The sequence below is a fragment of the Ostrinia nubilalis genome, chromosome 27 (genome assembly GCF_963855985.1).
Source record: "Ostrinia nubilalis chromosome 27, ilOstNubi1.1, whole genome shotgun sequence".
NCBI classification, from domain to species: domain Eukaryota; kingdom Metazoa; phylum Arthropoda; class Insecta; order Lepidoptera; family Crambidae; genus Ostrinia; species Ostrinia nubilalis.
Genome location: NC_087114.1, coordinates 8,232,738 through 8,256,421, shown reverse-complemented (window position 1 = coordinate 8,256,421; position 23,684 = coordinate 8,232,738). Strand labels below are relative to the sequence as shown.

At 43.3% G+C, this 23,684-nt stretch overlaps 1 protein-coding gene and 1 long non-coding RNA gene across 2 annotated transcripts; one reads left to right on the top strand and one right to left on the bottom strand.

The window, feature by feature from the left end:
* Positions 1–636: 636 nt before the first annotated feature.
* LOC135084815 (BTB/POZ domain-containing protein 10) lies at positions 637–23,371 on the top strand. The gene is made up of 6 exons (XM_063979556.1): positions 637–1,158; positions 14,420–14,616; positions 18,556–18,809; positions 21,781–21,895; positions 22,901–23,055; positions 23,362–23,371. The coding sequence occupies exons 1-6, from the start codon at positions 792–794 to the stop codon at positions 23,369–23,371; spliced, it is 1,098 nt and encodes a 365-aa protein (XP_063835626.1). The 5' UTR covers positions 637–791.
* LOC135085061 (uncharacterized) lies at positions 4,280–7,181 on the bottom strand. The gene is made up of 3 exons (XR_010260010.1): positions 5,851–7,181; positions 5,326–5,447; positions 4,280–5,075 (listed from the first exon to the last, which is right to left on the bottom strand). It is a non-coding gene; the product is annotated as an uncharacterized LOC135085061 (long non-coding RNA).
* Positions 23,372–23,684: the final 313 nt, after the last annotated feature.

The following is a 23,684-nucleotide window of genomic DNA, read 5'->3' as shown; positions in this document are numbered from 1 at the left end:
CCGAACCCTTAGTATTTCTCTTCGACAAATACTTTAACACATTGTAAACCACTTTTCTTTCACGACTATAAAAAAATTTTAGCAATTTAATTCACAAAATCAATTGCGCACATTTAAAATAAAGTTTGTTTACACTTTGACAGCAATAGACTGACATGCAAGGTGACATGACAATGAAGTTTTCAGTAACTGTTGCCATTAAAAGAAATTAGTACCATTAGTTTTCCGCAACATGGCGAGGGTTTTTATGTTCCTGGTCAGGCATACTTTGTTTTGCTATATTTTTTTAACCGAATATCGAAGTTTAGTGTGCTTCCCTTTTCAAGAAATAGTGGCTAAATAGTGTTTCCCTATGCCACATTTCAAACTTCAAATCCAATGCTGTTCAAATTATCGATAAATCTTTGTCGATAGTTTATCATGATGATCGATAATGTCTGCTTGCACCAACATCCAAGTTTGGCATCCATCTGTTGTGTGATTATTTTTCCTATCAGCATAGCAAGCAATATAGCATCGAATAGTATCGATACTATGCACAGTTCGGAAAAAAAATTGTTGTCTATTTTATCGTACTCGTAGTTTGAAAGTGTGAGACTGTGAGATAATAACTGCACTATTATCGATACACGAGCAGCACTACCGTTCCAGATTTTCTGGAACTGTCATTCCAGTTGACGTCTTTTATTTCGCAAACAAAAATTTCCACGACGAAAACCACTGAATTGTCGAAGCCGCCGCGGCAACGTAGCGTCGATCGTGATGTGAGGGCTCGAGACGAGCGAGCGCCTATGTCCGACTCGCAATTGCCAGGCCAAGAGGCCATGACTGATCAACGCAGACCATTTTTCTACCCTGACAGCAGTAGCGACACCGAAGAGTATAGGAGAGACGAGGACCGTCGCAAGCGTTTGTCTAAGCGGAACGGCCCTAACATCCGCGGGAGACTGCCGAATATGCCTCCCAAGAACCAGATTCCTAGCGCGCCTACTCCTTCGACTTCGTCTGCTCAGGACCCTCCAAGGAACGGACAGAAGTCGCAAATCCAGCTGTGTGACGATAGAATTACCCTGGTGGTGGACAACACCAGGTTTGTGGTGGATCCTGCACAGTTCACTGCCCATCCTAATACCATGTTGGGCAGAATGTTTAGTTCTGGTGAGTTGTTTGGATTTTTCTTTACCAAATAAGAGTTTCTATCACAAATAAAGTGTAGGAATTACAGTTTTAGGTAGTGATGGTCAACTCGAGTAGGTAACTCGGGTTAACTCGAGTTGGGCGTAACTCGAACCCACTCGAGTTGAATTCCCTCTGACTCGAGTTCGTATCGTAAACCGAATGGAACCGACATGGAGCGAAGTTTGCCGTTCATTTCAGTGATGAGACTATGTTCATTCGTCCATTCATAACAAACAAGTGTTACAATATAATGTAGATTTGAAGTAAACTTTAAACTGCCGATTATTGTTGTAGATTTTCGTGTTTTATGTTCTGTTTTTAAAAAATGCCAAGTGATAATAAATATAAATATTTTTTAAAATTAAAATTCAAGCCAAAAATACGTGAATAAATTATTCTATTTCAAACAATAATTTTCTTTCTTACTTTAGTTAATATGATTCTCCCAATACATTATAAATGAATAATATATATTTTTTTATACTGTTAATGCGAATCTGAGGGAATAAACTGGTAATAATAAAAATAAAAACATTCACTTGTCCATCCACTTAACTCGAGTTACGTAACTCGAGTTAAGGTTCCGTCTCGCGAGTGTCAGTGGCTACACGTGTTTCAGGAAAACAATTAGTTTTGGTGTAATTACTAGTGTAATCTTTTAAAGAAAACCAATTTTAAGCTAAATTATTACTAAAACAAGGGTGGTGGTACATAAGTTTATTTATTCTCGGTAAGTTTTAACAAAAATGGACCCCAGTCCTCCCGACCCGCCTGATCCTCCAGATCAGACGGATACAATGGAGGTCTCCCAACCCTTATTCTCCCAAACGGCAACTAAACGCCGCCTAGATACGGAGGTTGACTCCGAGCCCGCCAAGAGGACAAACACAGACGGATCTTCACAAAATCATCAATCGGTGTACACACATCCCTCACTTGTGATTGCTCCTAAAATATACAGCGACCAGGACAAAGGCCCCTTTATCGTTCACGTTTCCCATGTGGAAAATGAACCTTCTTCCCCAGCTTATATTCAACCCATGAGATTTGGCAAATTTCTGGTCACTAACAAGATACAGGGAATTATTTTAGACGGTGTCAAAAAAATTGGCAGAAACAGGATTTCTGTCGAATTTCTTTCATCCACTGCTGCCAACAATTTCCTTAATAATGAAATTTTGTCCATGTACAAATATGTAGCTTCCATCCCAACTTATAACGTGACCCGCATGGGCCTCATTCGAAATATCCCTACAGACTGGACCATGGAGGAACTCGCAGAATCTTTGACTACCCCAGATGGCTGCGGTATCCTTTTGAAGGCGCGCCGTCTCAATAGGAAACTAGTTCAAGAAAATCAAACTTCCTGGGTCCCCACACAAACAGTCGTAGTCACATTTAAGGGTCAAGTTCTCCCGGAAAGAGTCTTTTGCTTCCACAACTCATTACCAGTTGAGACGTACCAACTCCCAACTATCCAATGCATGAACTGCTGTCGTTTTGGCCACGTTAAGTCTCAATGCCGATCCAAGCCAAGATGCTACCGATGCACACAACCACACTCTGCTGAGGAATGCCAAGTTACGGAAGACAAAGCTACATGTATCAACTGTCAAGGCCCCCATTTTGCTTTAAACAGGTCCTGCCCAGAGCACTCTCGGCAGAAGGCAATTAAGATCACCATGTCTCAGGACAATGTCTCTTACTCCCAGGCCTCCTCCCAATTTGCGCCAGTTCGTAGGTCATATGCAGACATTGCTAAATCCCCATCTCCCCAAAAATCCAACCCCACTCCTCAATCTTCCTACCCCCAATCCTCACCCTCCACTCAATCCAGCTCTTACAGAAAGTCCATCCCGCGTCCTTCCCGTCCTCATACGCCATTGAATAAAGGGTATGACAAACAGGCGCACCAAGCCATAATAGGCAACTGTGCCTCCGCCCTCCCCAATGGCTGCGCGTTAGGCGATGACTCTTTTTCCTCCTTAGGAGAGGAGAACCTTCTAGACCTGGTTCTCTCTCTTATCCTTCAAATTGTTTCTGGCCGTAAAAACACCTTACCGTCCAACGTTGCGCAAAAGCTTTCCCAAATCTCGCAGTTAACTTGCAATAATAATGTCGACAGAGGTAGTCCAATGGAACTGCAAAAGCATTAGACGTAAAAAACACGAATTAACTTTTTTAATTAATAAATATTCTCCATCGGTCCTAGCCATCTCGGAGACATGGCTGGTGCCTGGTTCACACTTTCGTGTATCAGGTTACTCGTGCCTCCGGGATGATAGGACCGATGGTTACGCGGGAAGTGCCTTACTTGTAAGGCGCTCTCTCCGCTATACTCAACTTCCTCTCCCCTCGCACAGTCAAGACATTAATGTCGTGGCCGTGCGAGTATTTGACATATCCTTTCTATCCGCTTACATTCCTCGTCCTAACTCTTCCTCTATTAATGAATTACGCTCTGCCATTATATCCCTTCCTCCCCCTGTCCTCATTATGGGTGACTTAAATGCCCATCACGTCTCATGGGGCTCATATCACTCTGACTCCCCTGGATCATTGCTTTTGGATCTTTTGGATGATTTGGACCTCTGCATTTTGAACAGTGGCTGTCCAACGAGAAGATGTGCGCCGGCTCAAAACCCAGCGTCTGCCGTGGATGTCTCGTTTTGTTCACCTAATTTAAGCTCAATTCTTTCCTGGAGTGTTCTTAAGAGCACGTTCGGTAGTGACCATTTTCCAATTTTAATTTCTCTACCGAATAATAACTCTGTAATAAATCGCCCCCCTCCCCTCTTAAAATATAAATTAAATAACGCTGATTGGTCAGGCTATTATGCGTCGGTTAGAGAAAAACTGAAGGACCTACCTAACGTCACTAACGAGAACGCTCTTGATGTGTACTCGGAGTTTGTGAATACCCTGCTGACATCAGCTGATGCTCATATTCCCACAAAAAACCCATCTAGGAAGGTGTCACCTCCCTGGTGGGATGCAGAGTGTACTGCTAGTGTCCAAAATCGCAAAGAGGCTGAAAAAAGATACAATCGTTCAATGTCCATGGAGAACTACATCTTCTACCAAAAAACTTCTGCGCAAACCAGAAAATTCTTGGCCAAAAAGAAGAGAAAGGGCTGGATTAAGTTCTGCGAGACTATGTCTCCAAGAACTCCTTCCTCAATAGTTTGGAAGCATATCAAAAGATACCGTAGGTCTTTATTACCAATTAATGCTCCATCAAATGATCCCTCAGCATGGTTAAATGCTTTCGCTGACAAATTGGCCCCTCCTTTTGTTCCTTTCATGGATAGCTTCCCTTCTCCCAGTAGTTTTCTTCCTCATACAAACAACCTCGATCGGCCCTTTTCATTTGAAGAACTGTCATTGGCTCTTGACGGTTTAAAGGATTCTTCCCCAGGGGTAGATGGAATCCCATACTCTTTTATATTAAAATCCCCCGAAAAAGCCAAACATTACTTTCTTGACACCATTAACTCTTTTCATGATCTAGGTTCTCTTCCGGAATCTTGGAAACAACAGATAGTTATTCCAATCCCCAAACCAGGAAAAGAACCTTCAGACCACAATTCCTACCGTCCTATAGCTCTCTCTTCCGTCCTTCTCAAAATAATGGAGCACATGGTTAAAAACCGCTTAGAATGGTTCTTAGAATCCAACAACATCTTGCCTAAGTCCCAATTTGGCTTCCGTAAAGGGCTGAGCACTCTTGATAGTTTGAGCATCTTGACAACCGATATTCGAGTAGCTTTCCAAAATAAAGAATTCCTTGTTGGTGTTTTCCTGGACATAGCCTCCGCGTATGATAATGTTTTGCTCCCATTGCTCAGGCAAAAATTGCACTTGCTGAGTATCCCGGAGAAACTGGTACGTCTCATCTGTAACACATTGATGTCTAGATCAATAACGGTGAGATGCCAAGACTCTTCTGTTCCTCGTTTAATATGGAAAGGCCTCCCTCAAGGGTCTGTGCTTAGTCCCCTACTCTATAGCGCTTATACATACGACCTAAACAGAACAGTTGACTCTTTCTGCAGCATACTGCAGTACGCGGATGATATATCCCTGTATTACTCCTCCAAATCTATTAACGAAGCAAGCTCCCGCCTAAACTCAGCATTAGATTACCTTAACTCCTGGATGACAGATCATGGACTCTCAATTTCTGTTCAAAAATGTAGTTGCGTTGTCTTCACTAGAAAACGTTCCATTCCAAATTTAGATATTTCATTGAACGGCGATACCATTCCCTGCAACAATCAAGTAAAGTTTTTGGGATTAGTTCTTGACACCCGATTGTCAGGTATCCCGCATTTCAGTTACATCCTTGGAAAGGCAGAAAAAGGGTTAAATATTCTTCGAGCCCTCTCGGGTGCCTGGTGGGGTGCTCATCCTTATTCCCAAAAGCTACTATATAATGCTATCGTTCGTAGCCATTTTGACTATGCTTCATTTCTGTTAGACCCGTGCAACAAATCCGTCCTCGATAAGCTTACTAAAACCCAGTCTACATGTCTTCGCATAATACTGGGAGCTATGAAATCCTCGCCTATCAACGGATTACAAGTTGAAAGCTTGGAACCTCCCCTCTATTTGCGTCGACAATACCTCAGTGACAGATTTTATTTAAAAGTTTCTCAAAATTCAACTCACCCATTAAATGACAAATTAATCCTCCTCTCTTCACTGATCAACAATGACCTCTCCCGGAGTTTACCATGTATCTTGTTAAGTTACCAGAAATTTAACCGTCTCCCCACTCCGATTGAAAACATGACATTGAATCCCCTTTTCTCTAACAGCTTTGAATCTTTACTTTACCATCCCTCGATTATTTTAAACTTTGGTATAACTAAAGATTCATGTTCTGCAGGCCAAGAATTTATCAATATTGTCTCTGAACACTGGCAAGGCTGGCTCAAGATATATACTGATGCTTCTAAGCTGGACGAAGGTGGATGCACAGGTGCTGCAGTATGGATCCCAGCATACAAAATAACATTGAATTTTAAGTGTCCTCCTGTTACATCAGTGTTCACCGGAGAATCTGTTGCTATACTTGAAGCTATTCGCTACATTATCTCTCATCAACTCAACAACACTCTAATTTTCACCGATTCTCTAAGCTGTCTTCAATCCATTTTAGCCAACCCCTTCAAATCCAAATCCAAATTTCCAATAATTTTCAAAATTCGAGAAGCCCTATATCAGTGTAATCAGCTGAATTTAAACGTCGTTTTGGCCTGGATCCCAAGTCATCGAGGAATTCCTGGTAATGAAACAGTAGACTCATCCGCCAAAATTGCTATAACCACTGGCTCGTTGGAACATTACAAGTTATATGCACATGACGCTTCCTCCCTGCCACGCAGTCACCTTTACAAATCATGGAATACTCATTGGGAAAAGTCTAAACGATTGGCTGGTAGATATTATGCAGACATCCAACAGAGCATTCCCACAAGACCCTGGTTCTTTAAATATCACCACTTATCTAAAAGGACTGTTTCCATTATCTGTCGCTTGCGTCTTGGACATGCTTGTACACCGGTTCACCTTGCAAAAATGCGGATTAAAGATAATTCCCTATGTGAGTGCGGCTTAGATGAGGGATCAACCAATCATATATTTTTTAACTGTCCCAAAATTGGCTCTTCCTTGTTTGATTTTCTTCCAAAAAAATTCCCACTCCCTACTAACATTAAGTGTGTACTTAATTGTAATAACCCTTCCACTTTAAAATCCCTTGTTAAATTCATTAACTTAAACAAAATTAATTTGTAGGTGGATGGTTCTATTTGGCAAACGTTTATAAATCATCCCTCTGAGTGACAAGTCTCTCCTTTTTTTTTTTTTTTTTTTTTTTTTTTCCCTAAATTGTCGCCCGCAACAACAACATCCCTTTTTTGTCTCCCATAATTTTATTGTTTGTTCTGTTGATATTTTATTTTCATGTATTGTGTTGTCTTATTTGTGATGTCTGTTTGTTTTAGGTATTTAAATTTGCTTAAATTGCAGCTACAAAATTATTTATTTTTATAACCACACTGTGTAAAAGCTGCGCACGTGACATTGGCGGAATAGTGTGCCCTCAGTGGCGAAAAAACGCAAGTTCATCGCCATAAACCAAAGAAGAAGAAGAAGAAGAACTCGAGTTAAACCCGAGTTACGTGGATTTTAACTCGGGTTAAATCGAGTTTTGTTTTTCCCGAGTTGGCCCATCACTAGTTTTAGGAGTACCTACTGTTATTTATCATCATTATATTGTTTCAAAAGACCTAAAATACAAATTTACAGTTTGAATTTGACATTTTTGCATGTATCTTCATGTAAAACTAAGTTCAATGATGTTCAATGATGATGGGTTTAATCATATTCTGATAAAAAAATCTCATTGTGGCTTGAAAACAATGTCAGCCATTGCTTTTTCAAACAATGGTGTAATTTGAATGCTAAATTGCATTATATTGTGTAATCTGACCATAAACAATGTTTTTATTAGGGCATAGTGTATTTGACATGATAACATGGTCAGTATTGTCTGATAACCAATTATATTGTGTTTCTATTATGTCAGCATAAAGGCATGTTTAGCTAACCTATTGCACTTTAGTGACTAACACCCGTATTTACAAACATTACTATGAGGTCTCATAGTGCGTGTGGACGCACAGGGTGACACACGAACCAATCACAGAGCCCTATTCAATGCTGTGCCTTCGATTTGCTGCTTCACTTAAGCAAGTATCATTTGTGAATACGGATGTGAGTTTTTTGCGCTGCTTCTTCTCAGCACTGGCCCATTTATTGTCCCGAAGCAGTGGTAGGGTTAATAATGCGACGTTTAAAAGTGCTTTTTAAAAGCCTATTTGCAGAAATGAAATGAGTTTTATGATGTTTTTACTTTGGTGATTGGCATTTGCTTTGTTTTTATGCAAGCAACTTTGTTTACACATTTTCTTTGTCACAGAATTGTCTTAGTCATTAGATAAATTATAACTATGTACTAAAGAAGAGAATTAGTCAAACTTGTATTATGTTGGTCATTAATGTTTATTAACTGACTGCGCCAGAAGGAAGGTTATGTTTTTCGAGTGTGTGTGCATGTGCGCGAGCGTGTGCGTGTGTGTGTGTGACGTGTGGCTGAATTGATGATGATGATGATGCCTACTTTATAAGTTATAATGAAATTTCTAATCAAGTTAATTAATATGAAACGTACGATCTAATCAGAACGAATAAAATACAGTTATTTAATTGTTTATTTGTTAATTGTAACACGTTAAATATAATGATCTAATTAATTATAATTAAATTATAACACTGAATTTCTTTTGTGCTTATTGATGCATTATTTTGTGCTTATCACTAAAATTTGTCCTAAATTAAAAATAGAAAAATGTTTTTGTTCTGAAAGAAAACTGGTAAAGTATGGAGTCCCCCAAGGAAGTATCCTTGGACCATTACTTTTCTTGATTTACATTAATGACATGCCTAAAGTTACAGATTACTCAATGACCTTATTTGCTGACGATAGTACAATATTATTTACTGGAGATAAATTAGAATCCTACAAATCTGACATAAATATGACACTTTCCAATGTAATTGAATGGCTTATTTCAAATAATATTAAAATAAATTTAAGTAAGACGCATATCATGACATTTAAACAAAACACAAATAAACTAAATCTGGACATTAAATTTAAACACACAAAAATAGAAGAAACCGACAAAACAAAGTTCCTAGGTCTTTGGGTGGATAATAATTTGACATGGAAATTTCAGACAGAAACAGTGTGCAAAAAGCTAAACAAATATTCATATGCTTTATACACCACTACATTTTTATCACCGGAAAAAAAAAATCTGGGTAATGAGTTATTGATACTGATCCTATTTATGCAAAAAAAAAAGTTAAATAAAGCTACTCAAAATTTCATCCCAAAATTGGTAATATTTGGACACACGCGTCGCTAGCACTATTTACGCTCAACGCAAGGCCGCCCGTTACTATGGAGAGAGATGCGACGTTGCCGGCCCGACGCTTCCTAAAGGCGGCGGTGTATGTTGTGCGGCCATTATCACCCGCGAGCCACGAGCGAGAGGGCGGCGCGGGGCCGCGGCCCGCGCCGCCCTCTCGCTCTTCCGGCCGCCGGCCGCGGTCGGTCAGTTGCGCGCGCGCGAGCTCTTTATCGGTCGTGAAGTGTCTTGTTAACATTGTATCAATCAAGTCAATAGTGTCGTGCAATTATTACGTTGTCTTACCAATTCACCTCACGTGAATACGTGTTAATGATACGTGCATTATTATTCTTGGCCGGAGAAATTGTGTAGTGCAGTTTTGCGACTGTACCGGGACAGCCACACTTCAGCACGATGCAGGGTGCTTATCAAAGCATTGAATTTTGCCGGTCCTAAGGCCGATCCTAAGCCCGGGTAAGTATGAAGGGAAAGTTGAATTATTTTTATTATTTTACCTAAGCGCCTACTAAAACCACCATCTAAAACTGTTCGCACCACTCAGCTGTTATGGCGGATCTTAAATTCACGAACTACGAACGACGCGCGATCTCAATTGGAGTTACACAGTAGGTATTATTATTAACTAGTGTTAAAAACTCACAGAAATACAACGTGACGTATTACGTAATTACTAAATTACTGTTTTCGTCCTTTGCCCTGCGTTCAATTACAATTCTAATTACCTACTTGAAATGTTGCAATAAAAATAGCCTAAGATAGGTAGCTAAGTAATACATTATTATTATTCTGTGATGATAACACTGAAAGCCGCTGTTTTGGCAGATCTTTGAATTACATATTTCTTTTAAAGTCGTAGTAGCCTCGTAACGACACATTGGTGTGTATTCGTAACGTATTCACAGTAGGTAGGTATTTCATTGTATTATTAACTTACAATTAGTGTTAACAGTCAGAATACCACGTAAAGAAGTACGTAAGTGTAATGAAACACTTATTAGAACTCAAAATTACTTGAAATGTTGCATTATAATGGTCTAAATTAGTAATAATAACACTGGAAGCGTGGTCAAGGCGTGAGCGAGACAGACAGATCAATGTGCGAGCGCGTACGACTACTCTACTGAATGAACGAGCAGCGGAGTGGCCCAGCTGTGACGCGTAAAATAGGGACTAAAGAAAATTTAATAAAAAAATTAACTTTATAAAAATTTAATTTTTTTTTTTTACTTTATAATTTTCACACATTTCTACATAACCTGTTAAAAATTTTCCGGTGATAAAAAAGTAGTAGTGTATAGACTTGCCCGACTCGTTAATCAACCCACTGTTTTAATAGCATACCACGCATATGTCGTATCAACGATCCGTTACGGAATCATCTTCTGGGGTAACTCCACGGATAGAGAAACAGTCTTCAGAGCACAAAAGAAATGTGTTCGAGCTCTGTGCAAATTGCGACCAACCGATAGTTGTCTACCACACTTTAGGTCATTGAAACTGCTGACCCTGCCGTGTATTTATATACAGGAAATCTGTCTTTTCGTTAAAAAGAACTTATCGTTATTTAAGACATTAAATAGTAAACGTCATAAAAACAAAATATGCTCGAAAACACATAAGACTGCTTTGTTCACGAAAAATGTCACGGGTATGGCACCACGTATTTTCAATAAGTTACCGGACAACATAAGAAATAAAGAAGAATTAATTTCCTTTAAAAATGCATTATTTCACTTTCTGGTTGAGAAGGCATACTACTCCATTAACGAATTCCTCCTGGACAATTTAAAAATGTGATCATAAAAATTAAATGTTTGCATGTAAAATTATAAAATGAACAGGTTTTAAGTAAATTAGTTAATTAGTATTAAGTAACCATTTATATGTATATTGCACGCCATCTGCTTGGCAAATTGTAGCTGAACAATTTTACGTTTAAATTTAAGATCCATCAATGTATGATATGTACCTACAATTGCAATAAACTAATTTGATTTGATTTGATTTGATTTAGAAAATGATTTCATCAATAGAAAGTTACATATTTCATAAGTGTTAAAGACTACTTTTTACCCAATTCTTTGTTATTTTGTAACTTGCGGCCGCCCGCGACTTCGTACGCGTGAATCCCGTTTTACCCCCTTAGGGGTTGAATTTGGCAAAATCCCGTCGTAGCGAGCACCTAAGTTCTAAAAGGAACCCCCATGCAAAATTTGATACTCCTAGCACTTGTAGTTTCTGAGATTTCGTGATGAGTGAGTGAGTGAGTCAGTGACCTTTCGGTTTTATAAATAAAGACTAGCTTTGGTCGCCCGCTACGCGGGCTACAAAAGCTAGATCTGCGATGCTGGCCGCTCCGGGCTTCGCCCTACGCGGCGCTCGGCCTGCGGCCTCGCATTCGGAGCTCGGCCTTCGGCCTCGCAAAAATTACAGGGGGCGTTCTCGTTTGTCGCAAGGCTCTTTTGCTTTTTGACGCAGCACAAGTTTAACTATGGTAACTCACGGGGTTTGAACTATCGCTCGGCCTTCGGCCTCGCCTTTCTGTCTGTCACTGGACTCTAATCCTTTTTTGACGCATAAAAATTAATCTGTGACAATTCTCGGGCTTTAAACTATCGCTCAGCCTTCGGCCTCGCCTTTTTCTACGTTAGCTAAGCTCCCCTGCATACAATTTGTATGGAGAATTTAGTCCCTTTAGGAAAACGGGTGAACGCTTGGCGGCCATCTTGGATTTCCAAAATTTTGCATTTTTGCCTTAATCTGGACCATTTTCCGCGCCGAACCCCATTTTTACTTTTTTTCTAACTTCACCCAATCGCGAATTCATTTGTTTCTACAATTCCTTATTCCTCCGTTGTCCCAAAACTTTGAGTTCCCCTAACTCCCAGTGTTGCCAGGTGATCGAGATAAAAATAGTCAAATGTCTTTAGTTTGACCTATTTGCAGGAGGCGTCATCCAAATTTCTGACCGAAAGTCGTTATTTCCATTTTTTACATTTTTGGACCAAAACTCTCAAAGTATGGCAACACTGGAAATTTTAGTTTTCCCAAACGATACTCCTTGACAAACTACGTAATCGCCCCATACAACTCGACTTTCCCAAATGTTGCCAACTGCCCGAAAAATGCATTTGAAAAATCAGAAATCTGAAACTTTTTACAAAATGGCCGCTCACTCGGTCGCCATCTTGATTTTCTGACATTTCGGATTTTTCCCATAGTCTGGATCGTATAACCGACCAAATCACATTTTTGGATTTTTTCTGCCATAACTCCTTCTGTCCGTCCTTAACTTTAAAGACACCCATGTCGCAAAAAATACTTTTCCCCATAACTTCCAGTGTTGCCAGGTGATCGAGATGAAAATGGTCAAATGTCATTTGCACGACCCCTTTGCAGGAGGCATCATCCAAATTTTTGACCGGAAGTCGTTATTTCTACTTTCGACATTTTTGGACCAAATCTCCTAAGGTATGGCAACACTGGAGAAATTTCTTCACCCAAACGAAACCTCTTGACAAGACACACAACCGCCTCATACAACTCGACTTTCCAAAATGTTGCCATGTACTCGAAAAATGAATCCCAAAAATTCGAAATTTTCAACTTTTTACAAAATGGCCGCCCGCTCAACCGCCATCTTGATTTTTTGACATTTCGGATTTTTCCCATAATCTGGGTCGTATATCCGACCAAACCTCATTTTTATTTTTTTTCTGCCATAATTCTTTCTGTCTGTCACTAACTTTAAAGTCACCCATGTCGCAAAAAAAACTTATCCCCATAACTTTCAGTGTTGCCAGACTTTTTTGATAAAAATGGTGAAATGTCATTCGGGTCCCCAAATGTCACCAGACTGCATACCAAGTTTTTGGAATTTCTGGAAATTTCCATTTTCTACTATCCGGGGCCATGGTGGAAAATTTTCTTCCAAAATGGTAGTTTTTTCCGATTCATGGCAACACTCGAATAACAGACCAACAATCGCCCGGAACATTGTACCCCACTCCGATGTCGCCATCTACCGGAAAATTCGTGTCAAACTTTGGGAATTTTTTGATCGCAACAAAATGGCCGACAGCTCAGCCGCCATCTTGTTTTTTGATAATCTGTGCATGTGGCTCTAAAGAAGACTATACATGTCACAAACACCCAAAAGAATTTTTCAAAAACAATTGCGCATCTCGGAGTGACACCTCCCTAAAAACACCCCGAAATCGCATTTTCAATCCAAGATGGCGGCGCGGCCATTTTGTTTTTCCAATTTTTTCTCTAAATTTTTAACACATCTTGGCAACCCCAACAAATCACCAAAAAAGAAAAAATTCAGGACCAAAGACAAAAAAGTTGGTGTCTCAAAAAAGGCCGCCATTTTGTTTTTTGGTTCAAAAAATCTAAAAAACCTGCGTGTTGAAAAATCTAGTTTGAGATAAACACCTACAATTTTACCCCTCTCCCCTCTAAATACCCCAAAAATACCCCTGATCAGTGAGTGAGTGAGTCAGTGAGTGGTAATCGAGCTTTATATAGTATAGATAAAAACTTATCTCTACTCTCAAATATTGATTTTCTATAACACATTCACTTCTGGGAAAGGCCTGCATTAGCTGAGTACTGTTAGGTTAGTTATGAGTCACTTGCTTTGGGCAAGTGTTTATTAATTTATTGAGGCTTATTGGTGAAAGTTAACAGCAGCTTCTATGACTCAGATGGAACACAAGTTTTTGTCTACAGACTTTTGGATAGGCCTTTTCTCTCTAATTACGTTAGTATATTTCATTCACTAATAATTAAAAATAACTTTAAATTGACTGATTTTGACAAAGAAACATGATTAATTGAGTTCTGAGATACCAAATATACAACTGACAAGGCTTTCTTAAAAATAGTGATTGAAACTGACTATAAAATTGACTGAGTTTTGGAGGACAGCACACGAAAATTGTATGCCAACTGCGTATTGGGATAAAAATAACAATTACCTACCACCAGTCGAGACGACATTAGTTCGTGAACAAGATAGAGACAGGACATAACATACTTAAGTTTTGATTTTCATTAGTTGGATTTTTATGGCGGTAAAGCTGTAGATCCTGGCTACACAGGAGTTGCAGCGGTGGGAACGAGAGGTGGGAATAGTCTCGTATATTCTTAAGTCTCCTGTTCTCTCGTTTGTCTCTCTTGATTCTTGCAACGACTGTCGTTCTACTTTTGAAAGACCCCTTAACTTCCAGGTCTAGACTTCACTCACACCAACGAGCGTGGCGAGTACGAAGTAGCCGAGGGCATCTCAGCGACAGTCTTCCGAGCCATCCTGGAGTACTACCGAGGAGGCACCATCCGCTGCCCGCCCACCGTGTCTGTGCAGGAGTTGAGAGAAGCCTGCGACTACTTGCTGGTGCCGTTTGACGCCAATACTGTTCGGTGCCAGGTCAGTGAATGTCAAAAGTACAAGCTTCTACTACTATTCCTTTATCCTCAGTCACAGGGGTAATTTCTGGTCCTTGCCTGCTGATTTGTGGATCTCTTCCCACTCCAACCAATCCAGGTCATCCCAAAATGCAGCGTGCGTTGTAGACAGGCTCCACGCTGCTGTAGGCTTTCGGTAGTGATGTTGGAGATTGGAGAATTTGAGTCCGTTGATCTACCATGCAGGAGCATTCCATAAGCAAGCACGTATTGTGGCGTTTCTTCTGTCTCCATGCAGCCTCTGCACGGTACGCGAAGTCTGTCACCAGTATACAGGTGCTTCTTTATGGAACATTGTCCGATTATGGTACCTAGTGTAGCTTAGTAATTGATGAGGGCATCTCAGCGACAGTCTTCCGGGCCATCCTGGAGTACTACCGAGGAGGCACCATCCGCTGCCCGCCCACCGTGTCTGTGCAGGAGTTGAGAGAAGCCTGCGACTATCTGCTGGTGCCGTTTGACGCGAATACTGTGCGCTGCCAGGTCAGTCCAGTAGCTAATAGATCCCCATAGTAAACTAGGCCTTCACTAGTTCCAAGGAGCCAAGTCTCGGACTCATTCATCGTCAAAATTACTTGCCTTGTACACGCCCGGTGCAAGCATCTAAACCTGCGCCCTTGTCTTCAGCCAGTCAAGTCTTTTCAGCTGTCTAGTGTCTGCTGATTCCTACTCCACACCATCCAAATAACCCCAAAACGCGAACAGCCTGGGCAGACTGCTGCAAGCTTCTGGCAGTGATGCTAGATATTTGGGCTTGTTGATCTACTATGCTCCTGTATTCCATAAGTACGTGCTGTGTCTTCTCGCTCCATGGAGCAAAGTCAAAGTCAAAGTCAAAATTTCTTTATTTGTTTGGACTAATAAATAGTTCTTACAAATCGTCATTATGCTCTTAAGGAGCCTCTACATGTCTCATAATCTTTTTACCCTACCACTGTAGAATGTCTAGGTCTTCTGAGCCTTTGCACTGTAGACTGTCTAGGTCTGTCACACCTATAGTTGCTTCTTTAAGGGCAGTGTCTGGTTGTCGCTTGATGGCACTTTGGCCAGAAATTCCTCTCCTCTCGATATCATTAGCGCTTGATGCGAGGGCATCTCAGCGACAGTCTTCCGGGCCATCCTGGAGTACTACCGAGGAGGCACCATCCGCTGCCCGCCCACCGTGTCTGTGCAGGAGTTGAGAGAAGCCTGCGACTACCTGCTGGTGCCGTTTGACGCCAATACTGTTCGGTGCCAGGTCAGTCAACGTCAATCTTACACAGCGCCGTAACCAGCTTTTTATACATCATATTCAAGCTTCTTTTGCACTCTAGTCTTCAGTTAATAAGGTCAATTCTGCTGCCTACGAAACCCACTCCAACGAACCCCGATCACCCCAAAACGATACAAAACGAAACATCCTGTCTAGATGGCTGCAAAAGCTTCTAGAAGTGAAGCTGAAGATTGGAGTATTTTGGGCCCGATCATCTACCACTCTCCTGCTTTTTATACGCACGTGATGTTGTGTTCCTTTTGTTTCCTTGCACAGTAGGTTATCTACATCTGTCACACCTGTAGGTGCTTCTTTAAGAGTGTCTGTTTGTCGATCAATAACTTAGCGTTTGATGCGAGGGCATCTCAGCGACAGTCTTCCGGGCCATCCTGGAGTACTACCGAGGAGGCACCATCCGCTGCCCGCCCACCGTGTCTGTGCAGGAGCTTAGGGAGGCCTGCGACTACCTGCTGGTGCCGTTTGACGCCAATACTGTGCGCTGCCAGGTCAGTGAATGTCAAAAGTGCAAGCTTCTACTACTATTCCTTTGTCCTCAGTCACAGGGGTAATTTCTAGTCCTTGCCTGCTGATTTGTGGATCTCTTCCCACTCCAACCAATCCAGGTCATCCCAAAATGCAGCGTGCGTTGTAGACAGGCTCCACGCTGCTGTAGGCTTTCGGTAGTGATGTTGGAGATTGGAGAATTTGGGTCCGTTGATCTACCATGCAGGAGCATTCCATAAGCAAGCACGTATTGTGGCGTTTCTTCTGTCTCCATGCAGCCTCTGCACAGTACGCTAAGTCTGTCACCAGTATACAGGTGCTTCTTTATGGAACATTCTCCGATTATGGTACCTAGTGTAGCTTAGTAATTGATGAGAGCATCTCAGCGACAGTCTTCCGGGCCATCCTGGAGTACTACCGAGGAGGCACCATCCGCTGCCCGCCCACTGTCTGTGCAGGAGCTTAGGGAGGCCTGCGACTACCTGCTGGTGCCGTTTGACGCCAATACTGTGCGCTGCCAGGTCAGTCCAGTAGCTAATAGATCCCCATAGTAAACTAGGCCTTCACTAGTTCCAAGGAGCCAAGTCTCGGACTCATTCGTCGTCAAAATTACTTGCCTTGTACACGCCCGGTGCAAGCATCTAAACCTGCGCCCTTGTCTTCAGCCAGTCAAGTCTTTTCAGCTGTCTAGTGTCTGCTGATTCCTACTCCACACCATCTAAATAACCCCAAAACGCGAACAGCCTGGGCAGACTGCTGCAAGCTTCTGGCAGTGATGCTAGATATTTGGGCTTGTTGATCTACTATGCTCCTGTATTCCATAAGTACGTGCTGTGTCTTCTCGCTCCATGGAGCCTTTGCACTGTAGACTGTCTAGGTCTGTCACACCTATAGTTGCTTCTTTAAGGGCAGTGTCTGGTTGTCGCTTGATGGCACTTTGGCTAGAAATTTCTCTCCTCTCGATATCATTAGCGCTTGATGCGAGGGCATCTCAGGGACAGTCTTCCGGGCCATCCTGGAGTACTACCGAGGAGGCACCATCCGCTGCCCGCCCACCGTGTCTGTGCAGGAGTTGAGAGAAGCCTGCGACTACCTGCTGGTGCCGTTTGACGCGAACACTGTTCGGTGCCAGGTCAGTCAAGTAGCTAATAACTCTCGTGATAGGTCCCCATAGTAAAACTGGCGCTGGCTACACAGGAGATATGGTGGCAGAAACGAGAGGTAGAAGGCCTGCTGCTGCCGTTTGACGCCAATACTGTTCGGTGCCAGGTCAGTCCATGTCACCCCACCCAAAAAGCCAAGTCTCGCACTCATTTTTCGTCAAAAGTAACTTGGCTTTTACACGCCTGATACAAAGTTCTATAATTGCATTGCATCCTTGTCTTCAGCCAGTCAGGTCTTTTTAGCTGCCTAGTGCCTGCTGATTCGTGGTTCTCCTTCTACTCTACACAAGTTCACACAATCCAGATCACCCCGAAACGCGAGCAGGTTTCTGGCAGTGATGCTGAAGATTGGAGTATTATGGGCTTGATCATCTACCACTCTCCTGCTTTTAATAAGCACGTGCTGTGGAGTTCCTTCTGTCTCCACTCTGCATAATGGGTTGTCTGTACTGTAACATTTTTACCCCCTTATTAATAAAAAGTTACAGCTTCAGAGTTCAACTAGGGTGTAACTTTTATTAATAAGGGGGATAATGAAACCTCACCGTGCACTTTTAGGTCGGCTACTATCGTTACTAGTACATAGCCTTTTACATAGGGATGTTTCCTGGGTAAAAAAGCAAGTTTTAATTATTCCGTCAATTAGCTTATCAAAAACTACTCGACACGTATTTTTCAGTTTTTAAAACTAATGAAATAGTAAAGAGATAAAGCGTGCCAAAGTTCTAAAGAAAAGGCCCGTGAAGTCAGTGAGTGCGTAAAAGTGCAGCACTTTGTGACGTCGCGCGGAACTTCAACGCACTATAACTTTGTAATTATTTGTTTGATTGACAATTAAAAATATACATGTCCAATATTTTTTTATATTAAAATTGACAGACTAAAAATTTTTTAAGGAAACTAGCCTATTATGAATGCTATTGATGGTTTCCCAGAGCTGAAGCTTTTAAGTCATTTAAATGTCTTTTTACTTCCATTCCAGAACCTCCGCGGCCTCCTCCACGAGTTATCCAACGAAGGCGCCCGCCGTCAATTCGAATCCTTCCTCGAGCGTCTGATCCTACCCCTGATGGTGGAGTCGGCCGAGCGCGGCGACCGCGAGTGCCACGTGGTGGTGCTGCTCGACGACGACTCGGTGGAGTGGGACGAGGAGTACCCGCCGCAGATGGGCGACGAGTACAGCCAGACCGTGCTGTCCACGCCGCTGTATAGGTTCTTCAAGTACATCGAGAACAGGTAAGTGTTTTCTAGAGAATAGAGTTGAATTTCCTGTGATTGTGTTCCTTCTCTAACGTGAAAGTCGTTTGTTGCTGGACAAAGGTCACTTCTTTGTCGTGGAGAACAAACAGGTGAGTGATCCTTCTCCAATCTGACAGACGTCTGCTGCTGGATGTAAGCTGGACAAGGTCAGTCTTTCGCTGCCTGCAAAACACACACAGATCACAGCAAACATCATCTGCCACCTTCCGTCTCCTTTTTCCCTCTTTCTTTAACTGTGGAAGAAATATGCGAACATTAGGACTCTCGCCGTCTAACTAGCGTGAGCAGACTGAGAGACTGAGGCTAGATGGATCAGGCCGATTGTAGAAACTGACAGACCTTCAGATGCCAAAACACACCCTCTTAGCATTGTGGAAAAATTACCCTTGTGGGAATTCGAAGCCAGTCCTCCTTCCTCGAGCGGATGAAATGATGTATATTGATTCGGCCGAAGGCGGAAACTGTCTATCTTGCCTCCCATTGCTGCCACATTTCCATGACTACTGGGAATAGAAGCCAGTCCTTCCTCGATCTGACCCGCCCCTGATGGTGGAGTCGGCCGAGCGCGGCGACCGCGAGTGCCACGTGGTGGTGCTGCTCGACGACGACTCGGTGGAGTGGGACGAGGAGTACCCGCCGCAGATGGGCGACGAGTACAGCCAGACCGTGCTGTCCACGCCGCTGTATAGGTTCTTCAAGTACATCGAGAACAGGTCGGTATTCTGAAGGGAATAGAGTTGAATTTCCTGTGATTGTGTTCCTTCTCTAAGGTGAAAGTCGTTTGTTGCTGGACAAAGGTCACTTTGTCGTGGAGAACAAACAGGTGAGTGATCCTTCTCCAATCTGACAGATGTCTGCTGCTGGATGTAAGCTGAACAAGGACCGTTCTTACGCTGCAAGCAGCGAAAGAACTCCAAAACACACACAGATCACAGCAAACATCATCTGCGACCTACCGTCTCCTTTTTCCCTCTTTCTTTAACTGTGGAAGAAATATGCGAACATTAGGACTCTCGCCGTCTAACTAGCGTGAGCAGACTGAGAGACTGAGGCTAGATGGATCAGGTCGATGGTAGAGAAACTGACAGACCTTCAGCTACCAAAACACACCCTCTTAGCATTGTGGAGAAATGACCCTTGTGGGAATCCTTCATCGAGCGGATGAAATGATGTATATTGATTCGGCCGAAGGCAGAAACTGTCTATCTTCCCTTCCATTGCTGCCACATTTCCATGACTACTGGGAATCGAAGCCAGTCCTTCCTCGATCTGACCCGCCCCTGATGGTGGAGTCGGCCGAGCGCGGCGACCGCGAGTGCCACGTGGTGGTGCTGCTCGACGACGACTCGGTGGAGTGGGACGAGGAGTACCCGCCGCAGATGGGCGACGAGTACAGCCAGACCGTGCTGTCCACGCCGCTGTATAGGTTCTTCAAGTATATTGAAAACAGGTGCGTATTCTGAAGGGAATAGGGTTGATTTTCCTGTAATTGTGTTCCTTCTCTAACGTGAAATTAGTTTGTTGCTGGACAAAGGTCACTTTGTCGTGGAGAACAAACAGGTGAGTGATCCTTCTCCAATCTGACAGACGTCTGCTGCTGGATGTAAGCTGGACAAGGTCAGTCTTTCGCTGCAGGTAGCGAAAGAACTCCAAAACACACACAGATCACAGCAAACATCATCTGCGACCTTCCGTCTCCTTTTTTCCTCTTTCTTTAACTGTGTAAGAAATATGCCAACATTAGGACTCTCGCCGTCTAACTAGCGTGAGCAGACTGAGAGACTGAGGCTAGATGGATCAGGCCGATTGTAGAAACTGACAGACCTTCAGCTGCCAAAACACACCCTCTTAGCATTGTGGAAAAATTACCCTTGTGGGAATTCGAAGCCAGTCCTCCTTCCTCGAGCGGATGAAATGATGTATGTTGATTCGGCCGAAGGCATCAACTGTCTATATTGCCTCCCATTGCTGCCACACTTCCATGACTACTGGGAATCGAAGCCAGTCCTTCCTCGATCCGATCCTGCCTGATGGTGGAGTGGGACGAGGAGTACCCGCCGCAGATGGGCGACGAGTACAGCCAGACCGTGCTGTCCACGCCGCTGTATAGGTTCTTCAAATACATTGAAAATAGGTCAGTATTTTGAAAACAATAGGGTTGCATTTCCTGTGACACTCCTCTAGGTTTAAAGGCCTCTACTGCTGCATACAGGTCACAGTCTTCGCTTGTTTTTCGTAGAAAACAGGTGACTATCGTCAAGGGAATAGAGTTGAATATCCTGTGTTCCTTCTTTTAGCAGAAAAACTCGGAGTGTCCATTATAGATGGGAGATGAGTACAGCCAGACCGTGCTGTCCACGCCGCTGTATAGGTTCTTCAAGTACATTGAGAACAGGTGCGTATGCTGAAGGGAATAGAGTTCAATATCCTGAGATCCTTCTCTAAGACGGAAGGCTAATTTCCTGTGACTCTTCTCAAAATCGAAGGACTTAGGAGTATCCTCCTTGTTCTTCAAGTACATCGAGAACAGGTCGGTATTCTGTAGAGAATAGAGATCAATGTCCTGTGATTGTTCCCTAGGTCAAAAGGCGTCTATTGCTGGATAAAAGTCGCGCTCTTCACTTGTTTTTCGTAGAGATCAGGTGACTTATCTTGAAGAGAATAGAGTTTAATATCTTATTATTAGTCATGCAACCTACACTGCAGTGGTAAGTGGATGGGTGATCATTGCCTGTCACCATCTGAAAGATTTCTACTGCTGATCGTAGGTAGGACTCCCCTACCCCAAGAATTCCAGAACCAATAGAGGTGTGTGTGCATCTAGTGGAACCTTTAAACAGTTATGTAAAAATACCCCTCTTTTTGTAGTCCCTGATCAAATCTGTATCCCAAGACCTCTATGAAGCCATGAAGCATAGATTGTAATTTCGAATATTGTATTTTACAGGGACGTGGCAAAGCAAGTGATGAAAGAGCGCGGGCTGAAGAAAATCCGTCTCGGAGTGGAGGGCTATCCTACGTATAAGGAGAAAGTGCGCAAGCGGCCCGGCGGACGCGCGGAGGTAAATTGATATGATCATTAGTGGGCTGGGCAGGTCACATAGGATTAGCAAGCTGAAGTGGCAATGGGCAGGGCACATAGTACGCAGAGCTGATGGCCGATGGGGCAGCAAGGTTCTGGAGTGGAGGCCGCGTACCGGAAAACGCAGCGTGGGACGTCCTCCCACAAGGTGGACCGAAGACATCATAAGTGCCTTTTCACACGTTCCGGTTGCCGGCTATCCGGCGCCGGGTACCCGGTCGTGAATGTATGAGCATGCCGGATTAATTACGCCGGAACATGTGAAAGCTACGTACCATGCCCATACACTTCACCACCGGGTACCCGGCGCCGGATAGCCGGCAACCGGAACGTGTGAAAAGGCACTAAAGGTAGCAGGAAGGCGCTGGACGCAGGCCGCTACCTACCGGGCAACTTGGAAAGCATTGGGGGAGGCCTATGTTTAGCAGTGGACGTCCTATGGCTGAGATCATGATGATGATGATGATGATGATGAGGTCACTTAGCTTATTGAACTGATGGTTTTGGGGCAGAAACGAACTGATGGTTTAGAACAGAAACGAACTGATGGTTTAAGGACAGAAACGAACTGATAGTTTTAGGATAAAACCGATGAATTTGGGGAAGAAACTTTCTCGACTGGCGGCCACGCAAAATGCCACATTGCATTTTGCAGGCCTCCTAGTGGACTGACGACCTGGTAAAGGTCGCAGAAGAACCTGAATGCAGTGTATGACCGGTCATTGTGGAAATCTTGGGGGAGGCTATTGTCCATCAAATCTTTGGTCAGAATTTTGTCCAATGACCCCAAGCTACCCATCCTTATCGCTCGCGCGTAATTATATTGCTGTCGCGACTGTGCGACGGGCGCCCGCAGTGAGTGTGCGAGCGATAAGGATGGGTATCTTGGGTCATTGGACAAAATTCTACGTGCTTGGAGACCGGACTATAGATAACTTATTATTTAATTTATGCAAAAATTAAGTTTTTTCTTTTCTACTTTCAGGTGATATACAACTACGTGCAGCGTCCATTCATTCACATGTCCTGGGAGAAGGAAGAAGCCAAGAGCCGCCATGTTGACTTCCAATGCTTCAAGAGCAAGTCCGTCACGAATCTCGCTGAGGCCACCGCTGACCCGGCCATCGAGCTGGATAACAGGTGAGTTGACGGGAATATTCCCACCACACTTTCCCACCTCTGCAACTTCTGTGTAGCCAGGATCTACAGCTTGGTCTCCAATTGAACCCAACCATTGAGCTGGATAACAGGTGATAACGGGAATATTCCCACCACACTTTCCCACCGCTGCAACTCCTTTGCATTTGACCTACATCTAACCTGATAGAAAGTGATGATCAGGCCGAAGGTGGAAGCGAGCTTCTCCCGGAATCCTCAACCACGGAGGATCTTACCTCTTACTGCCGGAACACAACAACGCTGTTAACATTGTTGTTATGGCGACAGACTTAGGTAAGACGGTGGTAGCTAGCCAGGCGGACTTAGAACAAGCCCTGTCACCAACAAAACCAAACAGAAAAATCTGCCCCTACTGGGAATCCAACCCTGGAGCTCTGGGTCTGAAGCAGATGGTCTTACTGCTAGACCACCTACTTCAGGCAAAGGCAGTTTATCTGGTGGAAGCCAAGAGTCGCCATGTTGACTTCCAGTGCTTCAAAAGCAAGTCCGTCACGAATCTCGCTGAGGCCACCGCTGACCCGGCCATCGAGCTGGATAACAGGTGAGTTGACGGGAATATTCCCACTACACTTTCATTCCCACCGCTGCAA

Bases quoted from the DNA above. Each gene is read 5' to 3' on its own strand.
- LOC135084815 (XM_063979556.1), top strand. From the start codon at position 792: ATGTCCGACTCGCAATTGCCAGGCCAAGAGGCCATGACTGATCAACGC. The intron at 1,159-14,419 runs GTGAGTTGTTTG...CTTAACTTCCAG, and splicing joins GGGCAGAATGTTTAGTTCTG to GTCTAGACTTCACTCACACC. The intron at 18,810-21,780 runs GTAAGTGTTTTC...TGTATTTTACAG, and splicing joins TTCAAGTACATCGAGAACAG to GGACGTGGCAAAGCAAGTGA.